Genomic DNA, 21837 nt, shown 5'->3' on the forward strand with positions numbered 1-21837 from the left:
AGGCATCGGATTCCCAGAAGCCTGCCCATGTACCAGGGACAGGTCCCGATCCCCCTGCCTGGGTGCCTCCCAAACAGTTCGAGCCAAACAACCGTCTTCCGTATCCAGAGGGCCTAGTCCAGTCCCATGGGGGCTCCACAGCCACCCGTCCACAGTTCATGGGCTTCCACTAGTGTGGCCGGTCACCTCTGCACATCCTCCCACTGGTTAGTTCTTGTCAACACAAACTAGAGTCACCTGGGGAGAGGGACCCTCAGCTGAAGAATGGCCTCCATCAGATTGGCCTTTGAGCACGTCTGTAGGTCAGTGCCACTCCTGGGGGGTGGTCCTGGGTGGCACTAAAAACGCAAGCCGAGCGAGCCGTAGAGAGCATGCCAGGAAGCAGCATCTCTGTGTGGTTCCTGCTTCCAGGCTCCTGTCCCAGCCTCTGCCCTGATTTCCTTGATGAGAGACTCTAACCTGTAAGATGTAATAAACACTTCCCACCCCACGCGGGTTTTGGTCAGTGTTTTATCACAGCAGGAGATGGCAAACCAGCACAGCAGGAGGACAGAAAAGTCAACCTCTTTTCCCCAGAGGCGATTCCACATCTTTTCTTCTCTCCTCTGGCTTAAAAGCTGACTCATAAACATCTGTGCACTTCATTCTTGCCCTTAGCAGTGTTCCCAGCCCCCATGGCTATTTAAGCCTACGTACAAGGTCAAGGTTTGCTTATTCCAAGAACAATGAACAAATAAACTGAAAAAACATTCTCACGAGCCCACTTTCCCAGAGTCCTCCAGGTAACAAGAATGCTTCCATCTTTCAGGTCCCCTAACTATTCCGTCTGCTTATACTATAGTATAAGCTGTAGTATAACTTAATTTGTATCTCCACCTTCTTCTAGTGCCTGAAGTCTGTGATGAGGAGGCCACAGAGAAGATAATTGTTAGTGACAACTGAACTCCTTGTGGGAAGCTAAAATGGCTCACTCCTGTGACCCCTGGAGGATGTTTTTCTGCTGCCTAAACTCTTCAAGAATTTTTGGGTACTCTCGATTAGAAGATAGAAAATGTTCCTGTGTTTTTCTCTTACTAGAAAAGAAAATAAGGAATGAATAATTAATGACAACTGAACATCTACTTCTGCATCAAATAGCTTTGACTGTCCCGTGAATGCCCTAAGACGAAAACCCAGGCTAGCTACCTAGTGATCAAGGCAAGGCGTGCAGCTGTAGGCCAAGGGGAAGGAAAGGTACTTTATCTGGTTTGTAAGAAACCCGGGGATGAGGGGAGAGAGAGAGGTAGAGAAGGCAATTAGGGTAAGTAGAATTCTTCATAGCAGCAATGGGACCAGGGGCTTTCCTAAAATCTCACTTAAATTTAGAGCATGACCTGGTCAAACACACAGCATGTTCACAGAACACACTCCAGTGAAATCACAACAGCCATCTTCTAAGAGCCCGGAGACTGGCCGCTTTCATAGACATCTTTTGTATTACATTTATGTGACCCGTGGCAAGGAAACCCTTGATAAAAATCACAGCAGGTGCCCCACACAATGAAATCTGATACGATTTTAGAGGGAAATAAACCGGAAGCTGGGGTTTGTACGGCAAGTATCACAGTACGCACACGTTGTCATTTTTTGTTTTGGTGGAACTGCTTGGAACCAGCTAGGGATCGTAGGGCCGGATGTGCAGAGAGCATGTTGGGCCACCTAAGACGTCGTCTGTGATGGGCCCCAAATGAAGTGCCCCAGAAAGCACCTGCATAAAAATGACCCCTTCAGCTTCTGGCCTTTCTGCTCTTTCCCAGATTCCTCTCAGAGGTTTACAGTTTTACTTAGGAACAAATCCAAGGAACACCCTTTCTGAGAATGTGGAGATATCCCCAAGCAAGGGGAAAGAACAGTTATGGGACAGGGATGAGAAGAAGATCCAAGACAGGCCATCACACAGTGCAGGAGGCTACTGGCTGCCGCAGCTTGCCCTGACCCTCTACAATGAGAGCGAACTCCCATGTATACTCCAGAGGGCATCATCAGCAAGTCTAACCTCCCCCAGCATTGAGGGAAATAAGCCTACCTCTACTTATTTATCCGAAGCATGTTTTGGGGTTTGGGTCCAAACACAAGTAAGTACCCAGCTTTATACTTATTCTTGGGAACCTATTAATGTGAGAAGAAAAAGTGATAAAACTATATTATGAAGGGGGTTTTATTCCCAGAAAGGAAGAACTAATACATAGAAATTCTGAATAACATCGACTTCCGACAATATTTAACAAGGTATTTTTATTCTAGGATGTTTGTGTTTCTCCCAAATTCCTACATCGAAATGCTAACTTCTCATGTGATGGCATATCCTAGGAAGACCTGCAGGAGGCCATCAGGAGATGGAATTGAGACTTTCTGTCTAGGATTTGTGTGCGGCTTTATAACAGAGATCCTCCCTCCTGCCACATGAGGATACAGCAAGAGGACACTGTGAACCAGGACACAGGCCCCAGGAGACCCCTAACTGCTGGCACCTTGCTGGTGGACTTTCCTGTCTCCAGAATGCAGAGAAATGGATCTTTGTTGCTGAAGTCAACCCATCTGCGGTATTAGTTTTAGAGCAGCCAGACTGAACGAAGACAGCTTTGTTATTCTTGGATTTGTTCTTTTCTCTTACGGATTAAGGGAATGAGCGTATCAGTGGGGAGATGCAGCTTTCATTTTGGTGAGAATGGACTTCAGTTTAGGAAGACCGTACTTCCTACCCCAGCATTAGCAACACAGGGTTTCAAGCTCACTTGCTGTCCTCAGAAAGAGCAAAGCCTAGCCACAGGCTGAATAAAGGTGGAGACTAGCCAAATGAGATGACTGGCTGGAGGCTGGGCCACCCTAAAACAGCTCTTCAGAGCCTGTCCCCGGATGAGCACAGATCGCTCACCAACACAGAGGAACAGTGGCCGGCCCAGAGCGCACACATGCAGCTATGTCAAAGAGAGATGTGAGAAGTTGAGGCTGCCTGTTGGGGCTTACATGCCACGGCAGGGTATTGATAGCATCAAACTGAGTGATAATGTCACACTGTGAAGAACTCAATTCTGGAAGCTAAACATGCTTCATTGTCCGAAAGTCAAGGTTTTCCTCAATCTCAGATGGATGCACATTATAACGTAAAGCCATCAGACCTTTTTCCTTGGAAAAAGCAGATGTTTTACTTTGAGGAAACTTACAATAATAAGATTAAAAAAAGAGGAAATACTGAATAGCTTCAACCACTAACCCAACACCCTAGGACCTCTAAATGTGTGTGTGTGTGTATGTGTGTGTGTGTGTATGTGTGTGTGTGTGTGTGTGAGAGAGAGAGAGAAAGAGAGAAATATATATATATATAGAAATATATATATATATAGAAATATATATATATATAGAAAATATATATATATATATATATATATATATATATATATATATATATATATAGAGAGAGAGAGAGAGAGAGAGAGAGAGAGAGAGAAAGAGAGAGAGAGATTGATATTTGAGATTCTTGCTGGTCTAAAACTCAATATGTAGCCCAGTTTTGTCTCACACTCAAGAAACTCCTGCCTCAGCTTCTCTGATGCTGGGATTACAGGTGTGTACTACCATGCCTAGATACAAAATCCCTTTTGGGTAAGATGAGGCAGCTACGTAAGTTAGAGTTCTAGAAAGGATTTCCTGTTAGTGGTAGAGCTGTGTGCCCATCTAACTCTTGGTGGTTGGACTCCCCATTCACAATTGACAACCTCCCATGAGGTGGCGGTAGAGTCCCCTGAGTTGGAGCCCGGCTCTGCCACCTACTGACTCTTTCTGGACTCCTGTGAGTCCAATTTTTTCCTATTCATGAGACTGGGTTAGTGTTAACTCTCTAGAGTGACTGTCATGATGTGGTGTGCATCCTTATTGTGGAGAGAGCGTCCCACCCAGTGCTTACTCAGCACAAAGTTGACCCCAAAGTTCTTTATCCCGCTCTGGCATCACGTCCAACACAGGTACCTATGTGATGAAGTAGCACCTGCAAACTGTTGAGCTCTGAGGAGCGACAGAAAATCCAGGAGGCTCACTCAGTACTGGGATCACTCTAAGCGCCCTTATGAAGTCTCCCAATGACAATGTTCCCATCTACCTGTGGCTGCTAAAACTCAACTATCCCAGCACACCTTCTACTACATAAACATGATCTGGAAACCCGACTAGCAATGAGAACATCACCTCTTCTCAAATGGCATGTAGCTCCTGGTGCATGGTGGGAGGAGAAATATTTATATAATTAATGTCTGTTTTTCCTTAACAATTTCTGCCTGGAGGCGGAACAATCTGATTCAGCTCATTTCAAAAATTACAAAGTAAAATGGAGCTTCCCTATTATGATTTGTATGTTCTTGTATGAGCAACTGAATATATGTTTCTTTAAAATAATTAATGATAAACATAAGACTTGTTTTTCCAGCATATTCTTCAGCTATAGCACCATTAGGGTAATTCTTAGGCACTGAATATTTTTTAAGCATGTAGATAAATGTCACCTGGACAGTGGAGGATTACTTTACTTTGTATTTAATTTACCATAATTTAAGGACAAATATTAAAAAGAAAACATATACGAACTTGATATCTAAACATATTTTATTAGCTAGTTTGGTGGCATGTTTTATTCTTTCCTACTTTTATGCTCTCCAAATGTTCACACCCTAAAATTGCAAATTAACAGAACATTCCAGGAGCATTTTTAATAACATAGTCTGACTATATCAAGTATGGACAATGTTAGCACGTCTTAAAGAGTGAGTTATGACTCCTGTAATAACAACTTGAACAAACCATTGGGTATTACTTATTTTTCTACAATGTGTTACTGATTCAGTGGAACACTGGACATACCAAATACACATACGCAATACATATATCAACTGCTCTTTCAGCTACTGCAAGCCACAGTAAAAGGATATACACCCGAGAGCGGAGAGAAACTACATTTATATACAACTGGTCCATTTAGCATGCATCCCAGTCAGGAGAGCTAGTGCTCTTTGACAGAGTTTCTGACTGAAAACCTTTGGTGTTTCTAAATTCCTGTCCTAAATTAGAATATAATATTTAAAAACATATGTGTATAGAACCAAACCAATATAAAGCAATTTCTCCAAAATGGGTAAGGGCAGACAGAAGGTGAAGTCATTAAAAACACATGGTCAGAGAGGTCCTCCAAAGTAGCTTAGTGGAAGGCAGCCAAACAAACGCATTCCATCAATATATATTGCTAGAGATAATGGAGGGGGGGGCAGATAAAAAAAAATCCCATGCTTTGCTGATATACAAATATGAGTTTTCCTGAAGGCGGGTAGATGTAAAATACTGTAGATGAGAAAACAGTCCAATCTCCCAGAGGGGTCATGCCATCTGAGAAAGGTCAAGGGTCACAAAATGGAAACAGGTAAGAAGAGGAAGTTGGAGTGCTGATAAATTGCACTCAAACCTCAGCAGAGGTTTGAGATTCGGGATCATGATAGGTTCCATAAGGAAAAGAATTCCCTGTGAGCATCGAGTCTCACTTGGGATACAGGAGCGAGGAAGGGAGAGGAGTGTCGAATGTGTAGCCAGCCTGTGTTTTGGTGTTGGGGTCGAGGTCTGCAGTAAAGAGAGATCAATCCAGGAAAAGGAAGAATGAGATGGGGATGCAATTATATAATTTAAATAGTTTTGTGGATAAAGGCTTTTTACCAAAGCCTTCATGGTAATTATTTTAAACCACCACTGAGAGGCTCCTAAACACTTATTTTGAGGTTGGTATTAAATATTCTCCAGTGGTGGCTGTGATTCAAACGCGAAAGGAAGCATTCTGGGAGGGACTGGGTCGGCAGACATCCAGTCTCTCCTACTGCCTTCAATCCAGCCAGGAAGAGGTCGCTTTGAATAGACCACTGGTTTTCTGAAAACAAGCAATAAGCAAATTACCAAATCAACGGTCTCAAGAAGGTAAGTACTGAGGCCTATGAGCAACTGTTTTCCAGACCCAGAGAAAGCGAATGCTGGACCCGTCTGCTTAATAATTTCAATTAATGAATGGAGGAATATGGAAGAATCATTATCTGTAGTACTTTCTCAGGGCAGAGACCAAACACACACTGTTCCTATTATTCTCTATGTGTCTTAAATAGCTTCTGTGCACAATTCTCACACGGGTAAAACTGAATTCCCTGAATTTCCCAGAAGGGCATCCTCTTCTAGCTGCTCTGTGGCCCTGGGGTTGAGTGAAAGAATTAATGAAACATGTTGGAAAACGTGACAATGATTCCAGGATGCAGAATCCTGTTACTGAGTCACGTTGTCACTAGAGGAGGTATAGTTATTTAAAGATAAAGCCTGATTCAGATAAAAGCACACTCTGGACTTGGAGTAGTGGGAGTGGAAAATCAGGATGCTGTGGTGTCGAGCATGTGAGTGCAAAGGGTCCATCAGTAATGTGGACCCACAGCCCTGGCCCTACCTACAGGAGCAGAAAGCGATGCCTCAGGGTACACCTAGCACCTCCCCAGTCCTTTCTCACAGATTGTTGTTTTTAACTTTGTTCTGACCTGCCAAAGGTATGGGCAGGAGGGATGGAAAGAAAGCAAAAGACAGAAGTGTGCCCTCAGAAATGTCAACAGTTTGTGGGGAGAGCGGCAAGGGAGCGGCCTGTGTAGAAAGCACTTAGCTGTAATTCTAGGTCTCAGGGAAGAGTGCGGATGTTTAGGCGGCGGAATGAGGTAAAGAATATTCAGACTTGGGGGCGGGAGAATTTCTTGAAACAGAGACTCTATGAATCTGTGAATCATTTTACTCAGGGTTCTATACACCAGCCAGTCTCGCTGTATCGTGTTTACAAAAGGGGACATGTTTAATTCAAATGAGACCAAACAGTGTGTTGGATGAGACTCTTTCAACCACATACTTTGGCTGCCAGCAGATACAGCCTTAAATTAGAGGCATGGGGAACAGACGATTTGTTCAAACATCATTTTCACTTTTTACTAACGCTTACATTTCTTCCTGGGGGTAAGTAGTGCAACTTACAGGATCTAAACAAGCTCCCTACCACAGGGCATTACAGGAAAGCTCTCGGCGGCTTCAGATAGAGGAACACTAACACCTTAAACTCCCATCTTAAGACTTTGCGACCTCAGGCTGGAAGGACTTTGCTAACAGCAAAAGAAACGTCAGCATTGAAGCACCAACCCAGGCAGTGGAAGGAACTCGGTGTGGTTTCAAACCTGTCCGAACTAGTTTTCAAAGCAATACAAAATGTATTGTATTAGACTCCGGGGACATATCAAAACAAAACCTGAAGTAGCATTTTTCCTCCCCCCCCCCCCCCGCCCCCTTTCTCTTCTGGAGTCAAGTCAATAACTTGCTTATTCTGGATTTCTTTCAGAAGCCATTTACTGGTGGCTGGGTCCCAAAACAGTGAGGTTTGTCTGCATAAAACATGTAAGTCAAGCTAAAAAGGGTGTAGATGACAACTTCAGTATTTATATCCGGTATGTCCAATATGTGATAGTGGAAATTTTCAGCGTTAGAAAGTGAAATGTCTCTGGAAAAAAATTACCAGTTCTTGAAGGGTTTTCTTTTACTAAGGCGTTGGAAAAAAATTTTTTTTTAATGTTTGGTAACTTAATCTCCAATGTGGCCAACAATTCATTTTCAGTAAAATGTATTGGAGAGGAAATACTGGAATCCATAATCAAACATGGAAGGTTTGGGGCCACAGTCTCCAGTTAGATAGAGAGGGGGAAGCAATTGCAGAGCAAGGTAGCCATGCAAAGTTATCTCTTATGGCAGCTGGCAACGAAGAACTCTCCTCTCCCATGAACAACAATGAGAAGATCATAACAGTGAAACTGTCATCATGGTATTTCTGGGGTGCTTACCAAGGCAGGGTACAAAACCAGGCGAAGGTGAAGGGAACATGGGATGAGAAGATGTCCCCCACCTTTTAGCCTGACTGAAGCCTCTCACCAGCTAGGAATAAAACATTCAAATTCAATTAACAATGCTGTGGGAGTTGCCGATCTGGAGAGAGTATTCTTTATGTAGACTTATTTCCAAGTAAGATTGTTAAAGTAGCAATGAACTATGCTTAACGTCTAAGAGTCCACTACCTTCCTCCTTTCCCAACTGTAAAGCCACATATACCTACTAGATATCTCATACAAACCCCATTTCTAGTAAAGCAAAGAAAAAAAAGAAAGAAAGAAAAACTACAGCAAATAAAACCATAAAACACCTTCATCTCCTTGTGGAACTCCTGGAACTCACGGAGGACCTTTTGCAGATTGTGATCCTATCCAAAGCACCCCAGAACACCCATATCATCTCATTGACTGAAAAAGAGGGGGCGAGACAGGGGAAGTCTCAGCAACTCTCTGAGATGTAACCCAAGAGCCAACACAACCGTCTCATGGCTAAGGCTTAGATGCTGAAGGGCGACCCTCTTGTGACGCCCACACCAACGCTCGAGCGATTCTTCTTTCCCTAGCATCTCTCTCCTCCCATGAACTCATGCTTAAATCCCTACTGAAATCTCACCCTAACCCCTCACTCTGCCTTTACTGTCTCCTCCTGAAGTTCTCCGCTGTGGCAAGCCCAGAGTCTCAGTCGTACCCGAGTGGAAGTCTTGAGAGACCTCCAGGCCGTGGCAGGGGGAGGCAGCACACAACCACCTCTGGTTTACACACTGTCACCGCCAGCACTTGCGAGATGCTAGCCACTGTGTTTAGTAGTTACCAGGCACTGTTTTGTTTAATCCTTATAATAGCCTGTCTAGGAGACAAATATTTTTATGACTGTTGTTTCTGAAATGTGGAAGCTGAAGGCAAGGGAAAAAAATTTATATATTGTGCTCTGGAGTCAAATAATTAAGCCCGCAGTATCACCTGCCTCTCTGTGACTGGCCTAGAGTCCTTTTCTAGATCCCTCAGCTGTAAAAGAGGCAAAAGAGCATCTGCCTACTAGCATTTTCAGGTGAAACCAGGATTTTGTTGTTCAGTCCTCACTCTAGCACCTGGTACAAAAGAGACGTTATTTAACAACTACAAGCTACGGATCTTTTTTTATGAGTAGAACAGCAATGCACGGAATCCTGCAGAAGTGACAAGAGTCCCTTTCACACAGCGTCACGGTTGGAAGGTAAACTATTCCTCACAGGCTTGTGTTTTGAGTGCTCAGTGTCCAGGAGAAGGCGCTATTTTGGCAGGTGGTAGAACTTCCGGAACACGGTAACTAGCTGGCAGATGTATGTCACTAGGGGCAGGCCTCTGAGTGGTAAAGCCTGGCCCAGTTTCTAGTCCCACTCTTTGCTTCCCGTTCTACCAAGGTACGAGGAGAAGCTGCATCGTCTTGCATACATAGATTCTCCCACACCGTCACTCTATGTGCTGTGATGGACTGAAGTTCTGAGCCAAATGAATCCCCCTCCCTTGGGGTTTGCTGTCTGGTATTTTGTCGTGGCAAGGAGGAAAACAACCCGTCTGCACAGAAAGCCAGCAAATTACATCTTCCTAGGGGACAGATGATACATAGCTTCGCACAGCTCCAGGTGGGGTAGCTTGATATGAATGTCTGTAACAGTAGGGATGGTCTAGAAAAACCACACCTAGATGAACAGAGGTGAGTGGGGCTGGCTAGGAACTTGGAAACGTAGGAGCCTTGGACTGTGAGTAGAGGGAATTTATTTCTCCGAAAATCCATCTTGTTAACTGAATCAATGAATACAGACCATCTCTCCATCTGCTCCCCAAGGGGAAGCCAGACAGTAGAAAGGAGGCTATATTAGAATAGTAATGTATCTAAGATCTACGTCTTCCTCCTGGAGAGCCCACAGATTCCTCATACACGAGAGATGCTAGACGCATGTAAGGCTAAGGAGGGGCACCGGAGACCCAAAGAGTGATGGGCTTGGAAGTTTTAAAGAGTGGCTTTAAAAATAACAAGTCTCCAACCTACCCTAGGTCTGACAGGTGAAATGGAGGTGCAGTTTTGAGCTATTGTGACGAGACATGTCTTCAAGATTTTTCTACTCATGCAAAAAGCTTAGATCCAAGCTATCAAACCAGGGGCTGGAGAGATGGCTTAGCAGTTCAGAGCACATGCTGTTCTTCCAGAGGGTACAGGTTTGACTCCTAGCAGCCCTATCAAGCAGAGCATAGCTGGAACTGCAGCTCCAGGGGACCTGACACTTTTGGCCTCCACGGGTACTGGTGCCCATGTGCACACGCAGACTTATACACATAATTACAAATAATAAAATAAATCTTAAAAACTAGAAAAAGCTATCAAATGACTACAAAAAAAGAATAATAACAAACAAATGCTGGGTCACCTGGAAATATCTCTAGAGATCCACAGTGCTGCCATACCAAAAGGACTTGAGTAAGCTCACAATTACCTTTCTTGACCTAACATAAACCTACTCTTTCCCCAACAATTTTCAGTAATTTTGAGGGACTTTAATTAGAATTTGGGAAGTAAAAATAGGCCACAGTGTAAGATTCCCGAGTTCTTGCCTCACAGTTTAAATGCTTCCAGTTTTAACATATTTTGAATAAATTATTTTTCAATAGACTGAAGGATTTACAGGAAATGTAAAAAGAATGTCCTGGATGAGTCAGCAAACGAGTGAGACGCTCCTGAGAGGTTTGTAGGATTGTTCCTGGGCGTTGGGTGGGGAGAGGGGAAAAGCGGATTTCCATGAGGCTAGCACATTGAAATTCCTGACTCCACTGACAAAAATGCTGCTCAGCAGGAGCATAATCAGAATCCCTAAGAGAGTGGGTCAATGAAACATGATAAAAATCATACAAATTATGGAAAGGATCTGTTGATTACCTAGTAGGTTTTGATCAACTTCATATGCCTTTTAATGATGCTTACCCATGAAATTCTTTTCTTTCTTTGTATGTGTGGCATATGCAAGTGTGCTCTCTTGCATGTGTGTGTGAGTGTGTGTAAGCTGGAGGTCAATATTTGGATAGCTTTTTCTATTTCTCTCCTACTTATTTCTTGAGACAGGGTTTCTCTTCTTATTTCTCGAGACAAGGTCTCTCACTGAGCCTGGTTCTTGCCATGTCAGCTAGGCTTGCTGGCCAGAAAGCTCCTTGAATCTGTATTTCTTTTCCTCTAGGGTTAAAGACATGTGCCACCATGATGGCTTTTAGGTAGATATTGGAGACTTAAACACAGGTATGGACCTGTGTGTGTAGCAAGTGTATTACCCACAGTGGCATTTCCACAATCTGTAATTCTTATTTTTAAATTAAAAAAGTTCAACAAGTCTTTCTGCTTAAGATGTCTTCATTGTCACCAAGAGTATCTTGTTTTATCATGTGGTGGCACCCCAAAGAATGTGGGAGTAAGTGGAGGATGGCGAGCCTGCCAGGTTCCCATTCAGGTCCGAAGAGTGAGACATTGAGTGTGCATGTCTTCAACTGCTTGTATGCATTTATTCGAAGGTTTTAAAAATGGCCAGGAAGTTTGTTTTTCCGTGTGGTGTGGTGTGGTGTGGTGTGGTGTGGTGTGGTGTGGTGTGGTGTGGTGTGGTGTGGTGTGGTGTGGTGTGGTGTGTGTGTGTGTGTGTGTGTGTGTGTGTGTGTGTGTGTGTGTGTGTGTTTCAGGAAGGTTAATGACATTGAAACTCAGGAGACAGCAGGAAAGTGATGCTTTTTGGACAATCTATTTTCTGGAAGACAAATGTTTCCTTTATCAGAATCACCAGAAGAAACTTTCCCTTCTTTTCAGAAATAGGATCTTCCTATGTAGCTCAGGCTAGCCTCCATCTTGTTATCTTCCTGCCTCTGCCTCCTGAGTGCTGAGATTACAGGCATGCACTGCTCTGCCAGCTGCAGAATGTTTTCTATGTGAGTTCTTAGAACTTCAAAATATAATCCTTTATAACAATGTAATAGGAGACCTATCTTTTCCACTTTAACATGAGTTTAGTAGAAAAACTTGGGCAGTGTATACAGCAATATGTATCACTCATATGAAAGATGGCCTGCAGCTAGAACCTTATGAAAAATATTAAAGGTGGGAAACAATATACTTTTATAAAAATGTGCATTAACAAAACAGAAAGCTATTGGAATAGTCCTCTTTCTATCACGTTTCATAACATCTTTTTGCTGTTCTGTGAACTATGTTCACCACACCAATGCTCTGCCCAAGATAACAGTCTCATTACATATAGACAGCTAGACTATGACTCCAAGAAGCTGATTTCAGTGTCTAAGGCCCCCACTGTGCTGTTTCAGAGGATGATTCCAATGCACTTGACAAGTCACACATTCATGACTTCATTCCTGTTCCTCAGTTTATTACTTGTTAATTGTTCTTTGTGCTCATGGACCGATCACCCCGCACCTTCGTGTTATCTATCAGTACAGTCTGAATACAGACAGGTTGTTTTTCAGCCCCTCTGCAATGGGAAATACAAATAATGATTTACCTACAGGCCTTCTAGCAGTGCTCAGGATTTGCCTGAACTCTGAGCCTCACAATTTTATGAGGGATCAGAAGGCACTGTGGAAAGTGATGCTTCGTCTCCTGGTGGGAAACAAATGAGTTCATCCCAGGAGGTCTGACCTCAGCCAGCCAGATTTGTAAATCCACTACTCAGCTCCCAGGGAGAAAAACCTTCCCCAGACATTGCTTGGAAGACTGGCAGCCAGAACGCAGGCAGGCAAATGAGTGTTAATCCACTGAGCCACAGTGTCTGGCTCCTACCCTGAACTACTTGAATTCATAAGGAGGCTTCAGATATGACAAATTACCTCAAATTGAAAACCGATGCACATTTTTTTTTTTAAAAAGGGAAGCCCTTAATTTAAAATTACGTGATGACTCACCACTCAGGTATCTATCCAGTATTTACTATGTGTTAGGCAATTTACTGGGCACTGGGAAGGATAAGCCAGAGCAGTCCCTGCTCTCAGTGAAATTATGTGTTCCCAGAGTCTCTTCTCTCTTATTTCTTAGAAAAATAGATAGTGAAAGTACCTTTGAAGTGTTTCCCGATTTGAGATACCACCTGAGAAATCTAATAATGAAAACAAACACCACTGTCTTAACAATATAGTATGCATACATATTGACGGGTTTTATCTGTTTGACGCACACCTACACACACCCGGGAAGAGGGATTTTTGGCTGAGGAACAGCCTACATCAGATTAGCCTCTGGCTACGTCTAGGGGGACATTTTCTTAGTTGTTAACTGATGTAGGAGGGCCCAGTCCATTGTGGGCAGGTGCCATCCCTAAACATATGACAAAGGTAGCTGAGCAAGCCACGAGGAACAAGCTAGCAAGCAGTGCACCTCCAGTTCCTGCCTGGAGTTCCTACCCCGGCTTCCCTTGATGATGGACTGTAACCTATTAGCCAAATAAACTCTCTCCTCCCAAGACGCTTTTGGTCGTGGTGTTTATCACTGAAAGAGAAGGTGAACTGGGACACTGTACACCGAAGGTTTTGATATGTCACCTTCTCCCTTCAGCCTATTACAGTACTTGGTATCTAAAACACTTAAAGCAACGCTTACCTAAGAAACGGAGGAAAATGACGGAGCATAATAAAATAAAAGCAGGCACACTGCCACACGCTCCAGAAGGGCAAAAGCCTCACTCCAGATGCAAGCAATGAAGCAGATTTGCTTTTCTGGCGTTCAACCCCACAGGTTCTAGGATCCGGATCCTCCTGGTGTGAGAGCAACTGTTCACCACTGTGGCCCAGGGAACTGAAAAAGCCCAGACCCCAGCAGGCAGGTGGAACCTTCACTCCCCCTGCACTTTCCACAATGCCGCGAGCAGCGTGTGCAATGCCCTTTGGGCCATTCTCGGTGGCTCCTTTTCCAGGGACCACAGTGTCAAGTCTTGGAGCTGTTCCTACACCCTGTCCTTGGTGGCACTGGGGTCCCACTTCCTTCCTCCCCCTATGTTGATCGTTTACATGAGATCCACGCCTCCCCGCCCTTCCAAACATGCCTCTCCACCATCGCTCTGACATGTAACCTCATATGCACCAAGGTGAGGAAGGCGTTCCTCATGCTGTGCTGCTGTGCTCTCTCTAACCTGACCCAGTTTGCCCTGCTTGGTCCGAGATCACCGGCGTTCTAACTCTGTCACTTCTTTCTAGGTGCCTTGCCGGTACCATGTCACAGCAAAGAAATAAGTGGCTTCCCACGTGCATCACACAGACATGTAAACATTGGCTAACACATAGCAACTGCAGAAAGGCAACACATAAAACGCAAAAAGCAGTGTGCAGAGTGTGTGGGATGATTTCCTTAAAGTTTGTTTTCCGGTTTGTTTGTTTTATGCACGTAAGTATTTTCCCTCCATGCATGCGAGGCATGGAATCCTCAGGAACTGGAGTTAGGGATGGCTGTAAACTACCATGTGGGTGCTGGAACTGAACCTGGGTCCTCTGCAAGAGCTCTTAACGGTATCATTTGTTTTTAGCAGTAAGGAGTATGGACTAGTGAGAAGGCTCGGTGCGGAAGAGCACTTGCTGCCCCAGCCTGCTGACCTGAGTTCGATCCCTGGAACCCAGGTGGTGGAAGGGCAGTACTGACTCTTGAAAGCTGCCCTCTGACCTCCACATCCATGCCATGGCACGTGTGTGCACACACATTCAACAAATGAAGAAATGTAAACAGCAACAAAAACAAAAACCCAATTAGAGTTTGCACATGGAGAAACATCCGTCAGTGATAGAAGAGCTCTCCGGATAAAGACACAAGCGGTAAGATAAAATTTAGATACAAACAAAGATGGTCCCCTTTCTACGATCTGTACTGTTCCCTGGAACTGAAAATCCACACACATGCATCTACTTACTCCAACAACACTCTTCAACAAGTTATAGACTTATGGTTCCCTTTTCCATTCTCCAAGTATGCCTTGATCTTCACTGCCAGGACCTTCTGCTTCAGTCTTCTTCCTCACTCAATGACTCACCTCTACCAGATTAACTATTATTTTTATGAATACATCCTAACATGTCCCGGAAGCCCCACTGCAGACAGCTTTGTCACCTACGCATCTGTTTTGTGCTGTTATTCGGGGGCCTGTACTTCACTTCTTATGTGTCAGCCTTTGGAGGGCAGGGCTGACTTGGTCATTGTTCACGGGATACTATCTTGGCTTTGGCAACCCAAAGCGAATAGACACGGGGGTGGGGAGACCTCAGAAGGGTGTAAGATGCAGAGCCATGATGGTACTGCTGCAAAACTACACACCACCACAGGCTGTTTAAAGATCTCACAAGAAAAGGAACAAGTATCAGGGTTTGAGGATGAGGAATTAAAACATTTGCAATCAGGTCATCTTACAGAGAATTTCTGTCCCACAGCCAACTTCTGAGCACTCTCCCCAATGACTTCTTCACCATCTCTCAACACAGACGGACGGACGGCCTTGCAGCTTCCCCCAAATCCCTGATCACCAATGCTCCTCTCTGCTGCTTGCGTCATCATGACTATTTTAAGCAGGTGTGAAATCATCACCTCCCCTCTTTTGTCTTCCACCTTAAATTACAGTGGAGATTTGCAGAGTCAAGGTAAGCCACCTTGCTTTAAAGGATTTGCGGGTCAGTCGCCCTACATATTAGTCTGCTAAACATTTCATCCTAGTAGTTAGGGCATCGAAAAGAAAAAAAAACTTACAAAAACAAACAATAAGAGCCCTTTTATAGCATGCATGGTTATTTTGTATCAGCTTAGCCCAACTTTCAAAAAGTCTGTAAAACAGAAATATGTATTAACATCAGAAGCTAAAGCAGATATAAAAGGCTTAATACACTAAATGCGAGATTCTATATGAATGAGCCGCAGCCCATCAGCAACCCACTGACCCAGGTTTTTTGTGAAGCAACTTTTCTGTCTTCTAACACTAAGGAAATCAGAGAGCAATTTCTTTTAGCTAACATGTGTGTAAAGTGTGAGTGAGTTTACGTTTATGCTGTTCAGAGCTGTACGCAGAGTTAACGCAGAATGACGGTAATAGAGTATACAACATTATCTTTTAACCTCACACCAATGAAGTGTTTCCACAGATATCTGATACAGAAAAGGGAAGGAGATGAAGAACATAGTCACTTACATCAAGAGAGCCTTCATTTATAACGATCATTCCCATGTTCTTCTTCAGAAGTCTACAGGAGTGTCCTAGGGACACACAAGAAATAGGCACCGTTAGTTTTTCCGGAAAGAAGCGAAGCTGGAAAGCAATGGAATGATCAAACACCGGAAGAGGACTCTCATGGACAGGGAAGGGTATCGGCTGTTTTCCAGACCAATAGGAAGTTAAAAATGAAATATTCTTGTTGCCCATTAGGAGGGGTATGAGGGAAGGACATCATTTGTAGCCTCCTTGGTAAACAATAGGGAACAATTGCGTTTAGTGTCTCCACGTCCTGAAAGCAGCCAAGCATATGCATTGTATCCTTTGTGGTGGCCGATATGGAGAGTAAAGGCTGGCCAGTGGATATTTGCAGAGAGAGGTTCAGGAGGGTGGGTGGTTCTCTCGGACCTGCTGGCCCCCACTATCTCCCTGTCCTGGATGGTTGTGGCATCATTTTCTTGCCCTTCTTTCTCTTACTTTGTTGTATTTCCTCCATGACAAAGGCACTTCTGTATTAAATCCATGTCTGCCTATTCTATTGGCTTGATACAGTTGATATAGTTGAAGAAACACAGGCAACCCTACCTGGCTCATCTCACACTAACAAAAACGATAACAGCATCATTGACACTCAATGTCTCTGTAATCCCAGTGCCTTACTCAGCCATCATCAGAGAAGCCTCCTCCCTTAGCAGATGGGAACCAATACAGAGACGCACAGCCAGACATTATGCAGAGGAGAGACCTTGGAACACTCAGCTCCAAATGGGAGGCCTCCGCTAAATCCCTTCGCTCAGGGCTCAGGGAACCCTGGGGAAGAGGAGGTAGAAAGAGTGTAAAAGCCAGAGGGGATGGAGGACACCAAGGAAACCAGGCCCTCTAAATCAACAGGATCTATGTGTGCCGTGCGAACTCACAGAGACTGAGACAGCCTGCACAGGGCCTATACCTGTCCTAGAGTTGAAAGGAGAGGTGGACACCGGCCCCCATCTTTAACCCAGAAACCAGCTCCAATTGGTAGCTGCTTGTAATAAAACTTTAGTTTTCTCCGGGGGGGGGGGGGGGGGAACTTGCATAGTGTCATGTCAGGGATTAAGCATGTTTTTAATGTTATTTTTATTTTATATATATATATATATTTTTTTTTCTCTCTCTCTTTTTATCCTACAGGTCCTTTATGTATATATTATAGCTTCCAGTTTAGTGTTTTCATGGGTTTCCTGAGTGTGCGAAGGGGCGGGTCTCTGCTTCTCTGTCTATTTTTTGCGCCCTCTCTTGGGCTCTTTTCCTTCTGTTTGTTTTGCCCTATTCCAATGTGTTAGTTTCTTCCTTTATCTTATTTTATCATCATCCCCAGAAGGCTGATTGTTTTCTAATGAGAGACAGAAAGGGGCTGGATCCAGATGGGAGAGCAGGTAGGGAGGAACTGGGAGGAGTAGACGGAAGGGAAACTGCAATCAGGATCTATCGTGTGAGCAAAATTCTGTTTTCAATAAAAGAAGTTAAAAAAAAACATTTGGGAAACGAGCCCCCTCTCACCACTACCATTCGGTGGAAGCCACCGTTACACGCCCCTGGACGAACGTGGCAGCGTTCTCACTGGCTACTCTGCTTCCATGTCACCGCTGTCACTGTGGCACACAGTCTGTGTCCACAGGAAACGCATCACGCCTTTCCCTCTGGAGTAGCATCCCGTGTGCTCCCTGGACACTAAGAGCAAACCCGGAGGCTCTTCAAGGCCTGGCGCTGCCATCCTGTCTGGCTCCTACACGCTCTCTCTGCAACAGACGACAGCTGCTGCCTTGTCACCTACAGCAAATTCCTCCTCTCAGGTCTGTCCTCAAAGGTCACCTTCTGCATGAGTCCTTCCTGATTTCCCTCTGTGCAATGCCCTATACCATACGACATTGTGTGTGTGTGTGCGTGTGTGTGCGCGCGCGCACGTGTGCACATGTATGCACATGTATGTGGGGCCAGAGGCTGAATCTGAGTGCCATTCCTCAAGTGCCGTCTACCTTCTTTTGTTGAGACGGAGTCCGTCACTGGTTTGGAGCTCACCCAGCAGGCCAGGCTGAGTCTGTGCCCGCCCACCTGTCACTGGGATTACAAACATACACTGGCTGTTTTATGTGGGTTCTTGTGGGGCAAGCACTGACACAGTCCTTTCCCTAGCCCCTTGACATTTTTTAAAGATAGTAATCATTGCTTTCTAAAATGCTCTGTGTAGTGATTATCTATATTGTTCTAGTATTAAATAAAACTCAAGAGTCAGATATCGGGGTAAAATTCTGACTGATCAGAGAAGCAGCAGAGAAGCGACCAGTAACCTCCTTTCTCTCCTTCCTCAATCCAAAAGGGCCATGAATCTTTCTAAGCCCCTCCCTGCTACTTCCTGTGTATGTCTCTATACCCTGTGTCCTCCAAAACCTCTATGGCTAATTCCGGTCAGCTCGTAGTTAACTCCGCCCTTTGATTCAAGGTAAACGTTATTGGCAGTCTCAGGAATGTCAGAGTGCGATCAAAATATCCCACGACAGCTTTGCACTTTTCTAATTAGTTGTCCATTCCCTTACTTCAGCTCCCAAGACAGATATTTGGTTTCTTCTGTCCCCTACCTTTTATTGCACTTAACTGGAACCTAGTACTGTAGTCACAATATAGACACAATGGCCATTGCCTGGATGAATGAACCCTCTCTATCATTTTCTGGGAACAATCAGGGCCCAATAGCTTTACAGTTTAAATGTCACTTTTGTAAGAAAAAATGTATGGAACTAGAAATCCGACTCAGAAAAATAAATACTACAGAGGGTTTTCTCTTTTATGACTTGAAAGTGTGTGTGTGTGTGTGTGTGTGTGTGTGTGTGTGTGTGTGTGTGTAGGTCATGAAACTAGAAAGGGGTCATGAGAAGCGAGGAAGTAGTCTTGAGAAGGGGGAAAGAGAGTAATGGACCCTTGTGATAAGAAAGTAGACTGGGCATACTATCTGGCGGAAGGAGGGAACCAGCAGAGGGGGCAGGAGGCACAGGAGGGCAGAGGAACAGCTGAGAACAAAGGAAGACATGTAAGTATGAGAAGCCACAATAAAACACATTGCTTGTATGCTAACCTAAAAATCAATAAATCAAATCTCTATTAATTACACAGGCCTTGTGATGGCTATTTCTGGTTGTCAACTTGACTACATCTGGAATTAACCAAAACCCAAGCAGTTGGGTACACCTTTGAGGGATTTTTTTTTCCTTGATTAAATCATTTGAAGTGGGAAGATCCATGCTCAATATGGATCTTCTGAGGTAGGAAGATCCACCTTTAATCTTGGCCACACTGTCTGTTGGCAGCTTAGATGAAGGACATGGAGGAAGGTAGCTTTTGCATGCTTGCTTTCACCCTTGCTAGCAAGTTCACTCCTTCACTGGCATTAGAGCCTACTTCTTTGGGATTCTGGGATGTACTGAAGATCAGCTGAAACATCCAGTTTTGTGGACTGAACAACTACTGGATTCTTGGAGTCTCCATTGGTAGACAGCCATTGTTGGACTAGCTGGACCACAGCCTGTAAGCCATTCTAATAAATTCCATATCTATCTATCTATCTATCTATCTATCTATCTATCTATCTATCTATCTATCTATCTGTATCTATATATCTAGAGGAACAAAACTTGTAGAATGAATATATATATATAAAATGAATATATATTCATTATATCACACACACATATATATAAAATCAGAGAAGTGGCAGAGAAATATATATATATTCTACAAGTTCTGTTCCTCTAGAGAACCCTAACACAAATTTACTATACATTTATGGTATAGTTTTTATACTCCAAGGACAATTTAGGCTGACTGTTAAAACTTCTAAATGGACTATTCACTAAATGTTCTTGAGATTAACAGACCCTAGCAATGACCTTCTAAAAGTGTGGTTCCATGCTATGTATAACATGAATGTTCAGCTTTGGGCTATATTTGTTCAATATAGAAGTGAATCTATTTCTTACAGTGTTTGGGCTATCCATCCATGGTTACTGACCCTGGGAAAATAACAATTCTTCCTTTTCCATATTATTAGTATTACAGGTTTTATTTATTTTTGTTTTATTTTTTAAAAAGATTTATTTATTTATTATGTATACAGTATTCTGCCTACATGTGTCCCTGCAGGCCAGAAGAGGGCACCAGATCTCATTACAAGTGGTTGTGAGACACCATGTGGTTGCTGGGAATTGAACTGAGGACCTCTGGAAGAGCAGTTGGTGCTCTTAACCACTGAGCCGTCTTTCCAGCCCCAGTATTACAGGTTTTGAACAACACCAAATACTTTCTTCTTTGTGAGACTTGTATTATAAATCACAGTGAATCTCTCCCATCTTCAAATGTATATGCTGAGGCCTTGACTCTTCCCCACTATGGCCTGCATATGGATAAGGGGCCTTTAAGGAGGTAATTAAAGTTAAATGAAGATGTGGCCTGCTATGGTCTGAAAAGTCATGTATGGCCTCAAATTTCAGATTTCTACTTTCCAAAAAATGTGAGAAATGCAATTTTGTTATTTAAGCCACCTAGCCCGTGATACTCTATTATAGCACCTTGAGAGGACTAACACAAAGACTTTGCAAGATTTGGGAACTGCCCGTAGGGTGAAAGCCAACTGATAGCTAGGTGTTAGAAACACCTTCTGGCCATAGCAAGCAGATCTGGCACATAAACAGGTCATTGGTCCAATTCTAGACTCTTGAAGACAACTGAAGAAACGTTACATTCATGTGCCACTGATGAATAGAATGTCCAGCCAGCAAGATGCAGGGTCTGAGAGGACATGTGTGGTCATATGAGCTAGTTTGGCTGGACACAAAACTCTGCAACTTTAAAGAGGGCATTGGGGCCATGAGTAAACAAAGAGGTGAGCCTAATCACATCACACGTTTAGAGTCTTGAAATATCAAGTCTTAAAATATCTTGTTGTGGATGAGGAGAGGTTGCCTCCTCCCGTGTTCTCTCTGATCCCAACTACAAGCAGCGATCTCAGCTCTTGTGTCCCAGAAGAATTCACACTCGGGGACAGGTGTAGCAAGCAAGGTGTCAAGGCTTATTTCAGCAGGTGAGAAAGCAGAAGTAGAAAGCAAGTTTCTTCCTCAGAAGGGTGGCTCAGTTGAGTGGCTGAGGCACAGGGATGCCTCTAGTCCCTAGTCGAGATATCTTGGTCTACAGTGTCTACTTTTCTTGCCATCTGTCTGAGTTAAGTTCCCGGTGCTGTGATAAACACCTTGACCAACAGCAACTTGGGGAGGAAAGGGTTTATTTCACCTTTCAGTTCTATACTGCAGTCCATCATCAAAGAAAGTCAGGGCAGGAACCTGGAGGCAGGACCTGAAGCAGAAGCTGTGGAGGAACATTGCTGACAGGCTTGTTCCCCATGGCTTGCTCAGTCTGCTTTCTTATATCATTTAGGACTATGGGCCAGGGGTGGTGGCATCTCCAGTGGGCTAGGCTCTCCCACATCAATCATTCATCAAGAAAATGCCCTACAGCCTTGTCTACAGGCAAACTGATGGAGGCATCTTCTCAACCAACATTCCTCTGTAGTTAGAATTTTTTCCTTGGACCGCCAACCAGCTCCCAAATAAAGACAGAGACTTAAGAATGCTCAGCTTAGGCTTGTCCCACTA

The 21837-nt window shown here is 44.0% G+C and overlaps 1 protein-coding gene across 4 annotated transcripts in view; it reads right to left on the reverse strand.

Moving 5' to 3' along the window:
* The window catches only part of Atp8a1 (ATPase phospholipid transporting 8A1), a 231457-nt gene that overhangs the window by 72450 nt on the left and 137170 nt on the right, over nt 1–21837 (reverse strand). For all 4 annotated transcript variants that reach the window (XM_052735065.1, XM_052735066.1, XM_052735064.1 and 1 more), the window contains one exon: nt 16139–16203. In XM_052735065.1, coding sequence (XP_052591025.1) covers nt 16139–16203 — 65 coding nt within the window. The remainder of the gene's footprint in view (nt 1–16138; nt 16204–21837) is intronic.

This window comes from Peromyscus californicus, unplaced genomic scaffold (assembly GCF_007827085.1).
Source record: "Peromyscus californicus insignis strain IS unplaced genomic scaffold, ASM782708v3 Scaffold_13__1_contigs__length_99412109, whole genome shotgun sequence".
Taxonomy (NCBI): domain Eukaryota; kingdom Metazoa; phylum Chordata; class Mammalia; order Rodentia; family Cricetidae; genus Peromyscus; species Peromyscus californicus.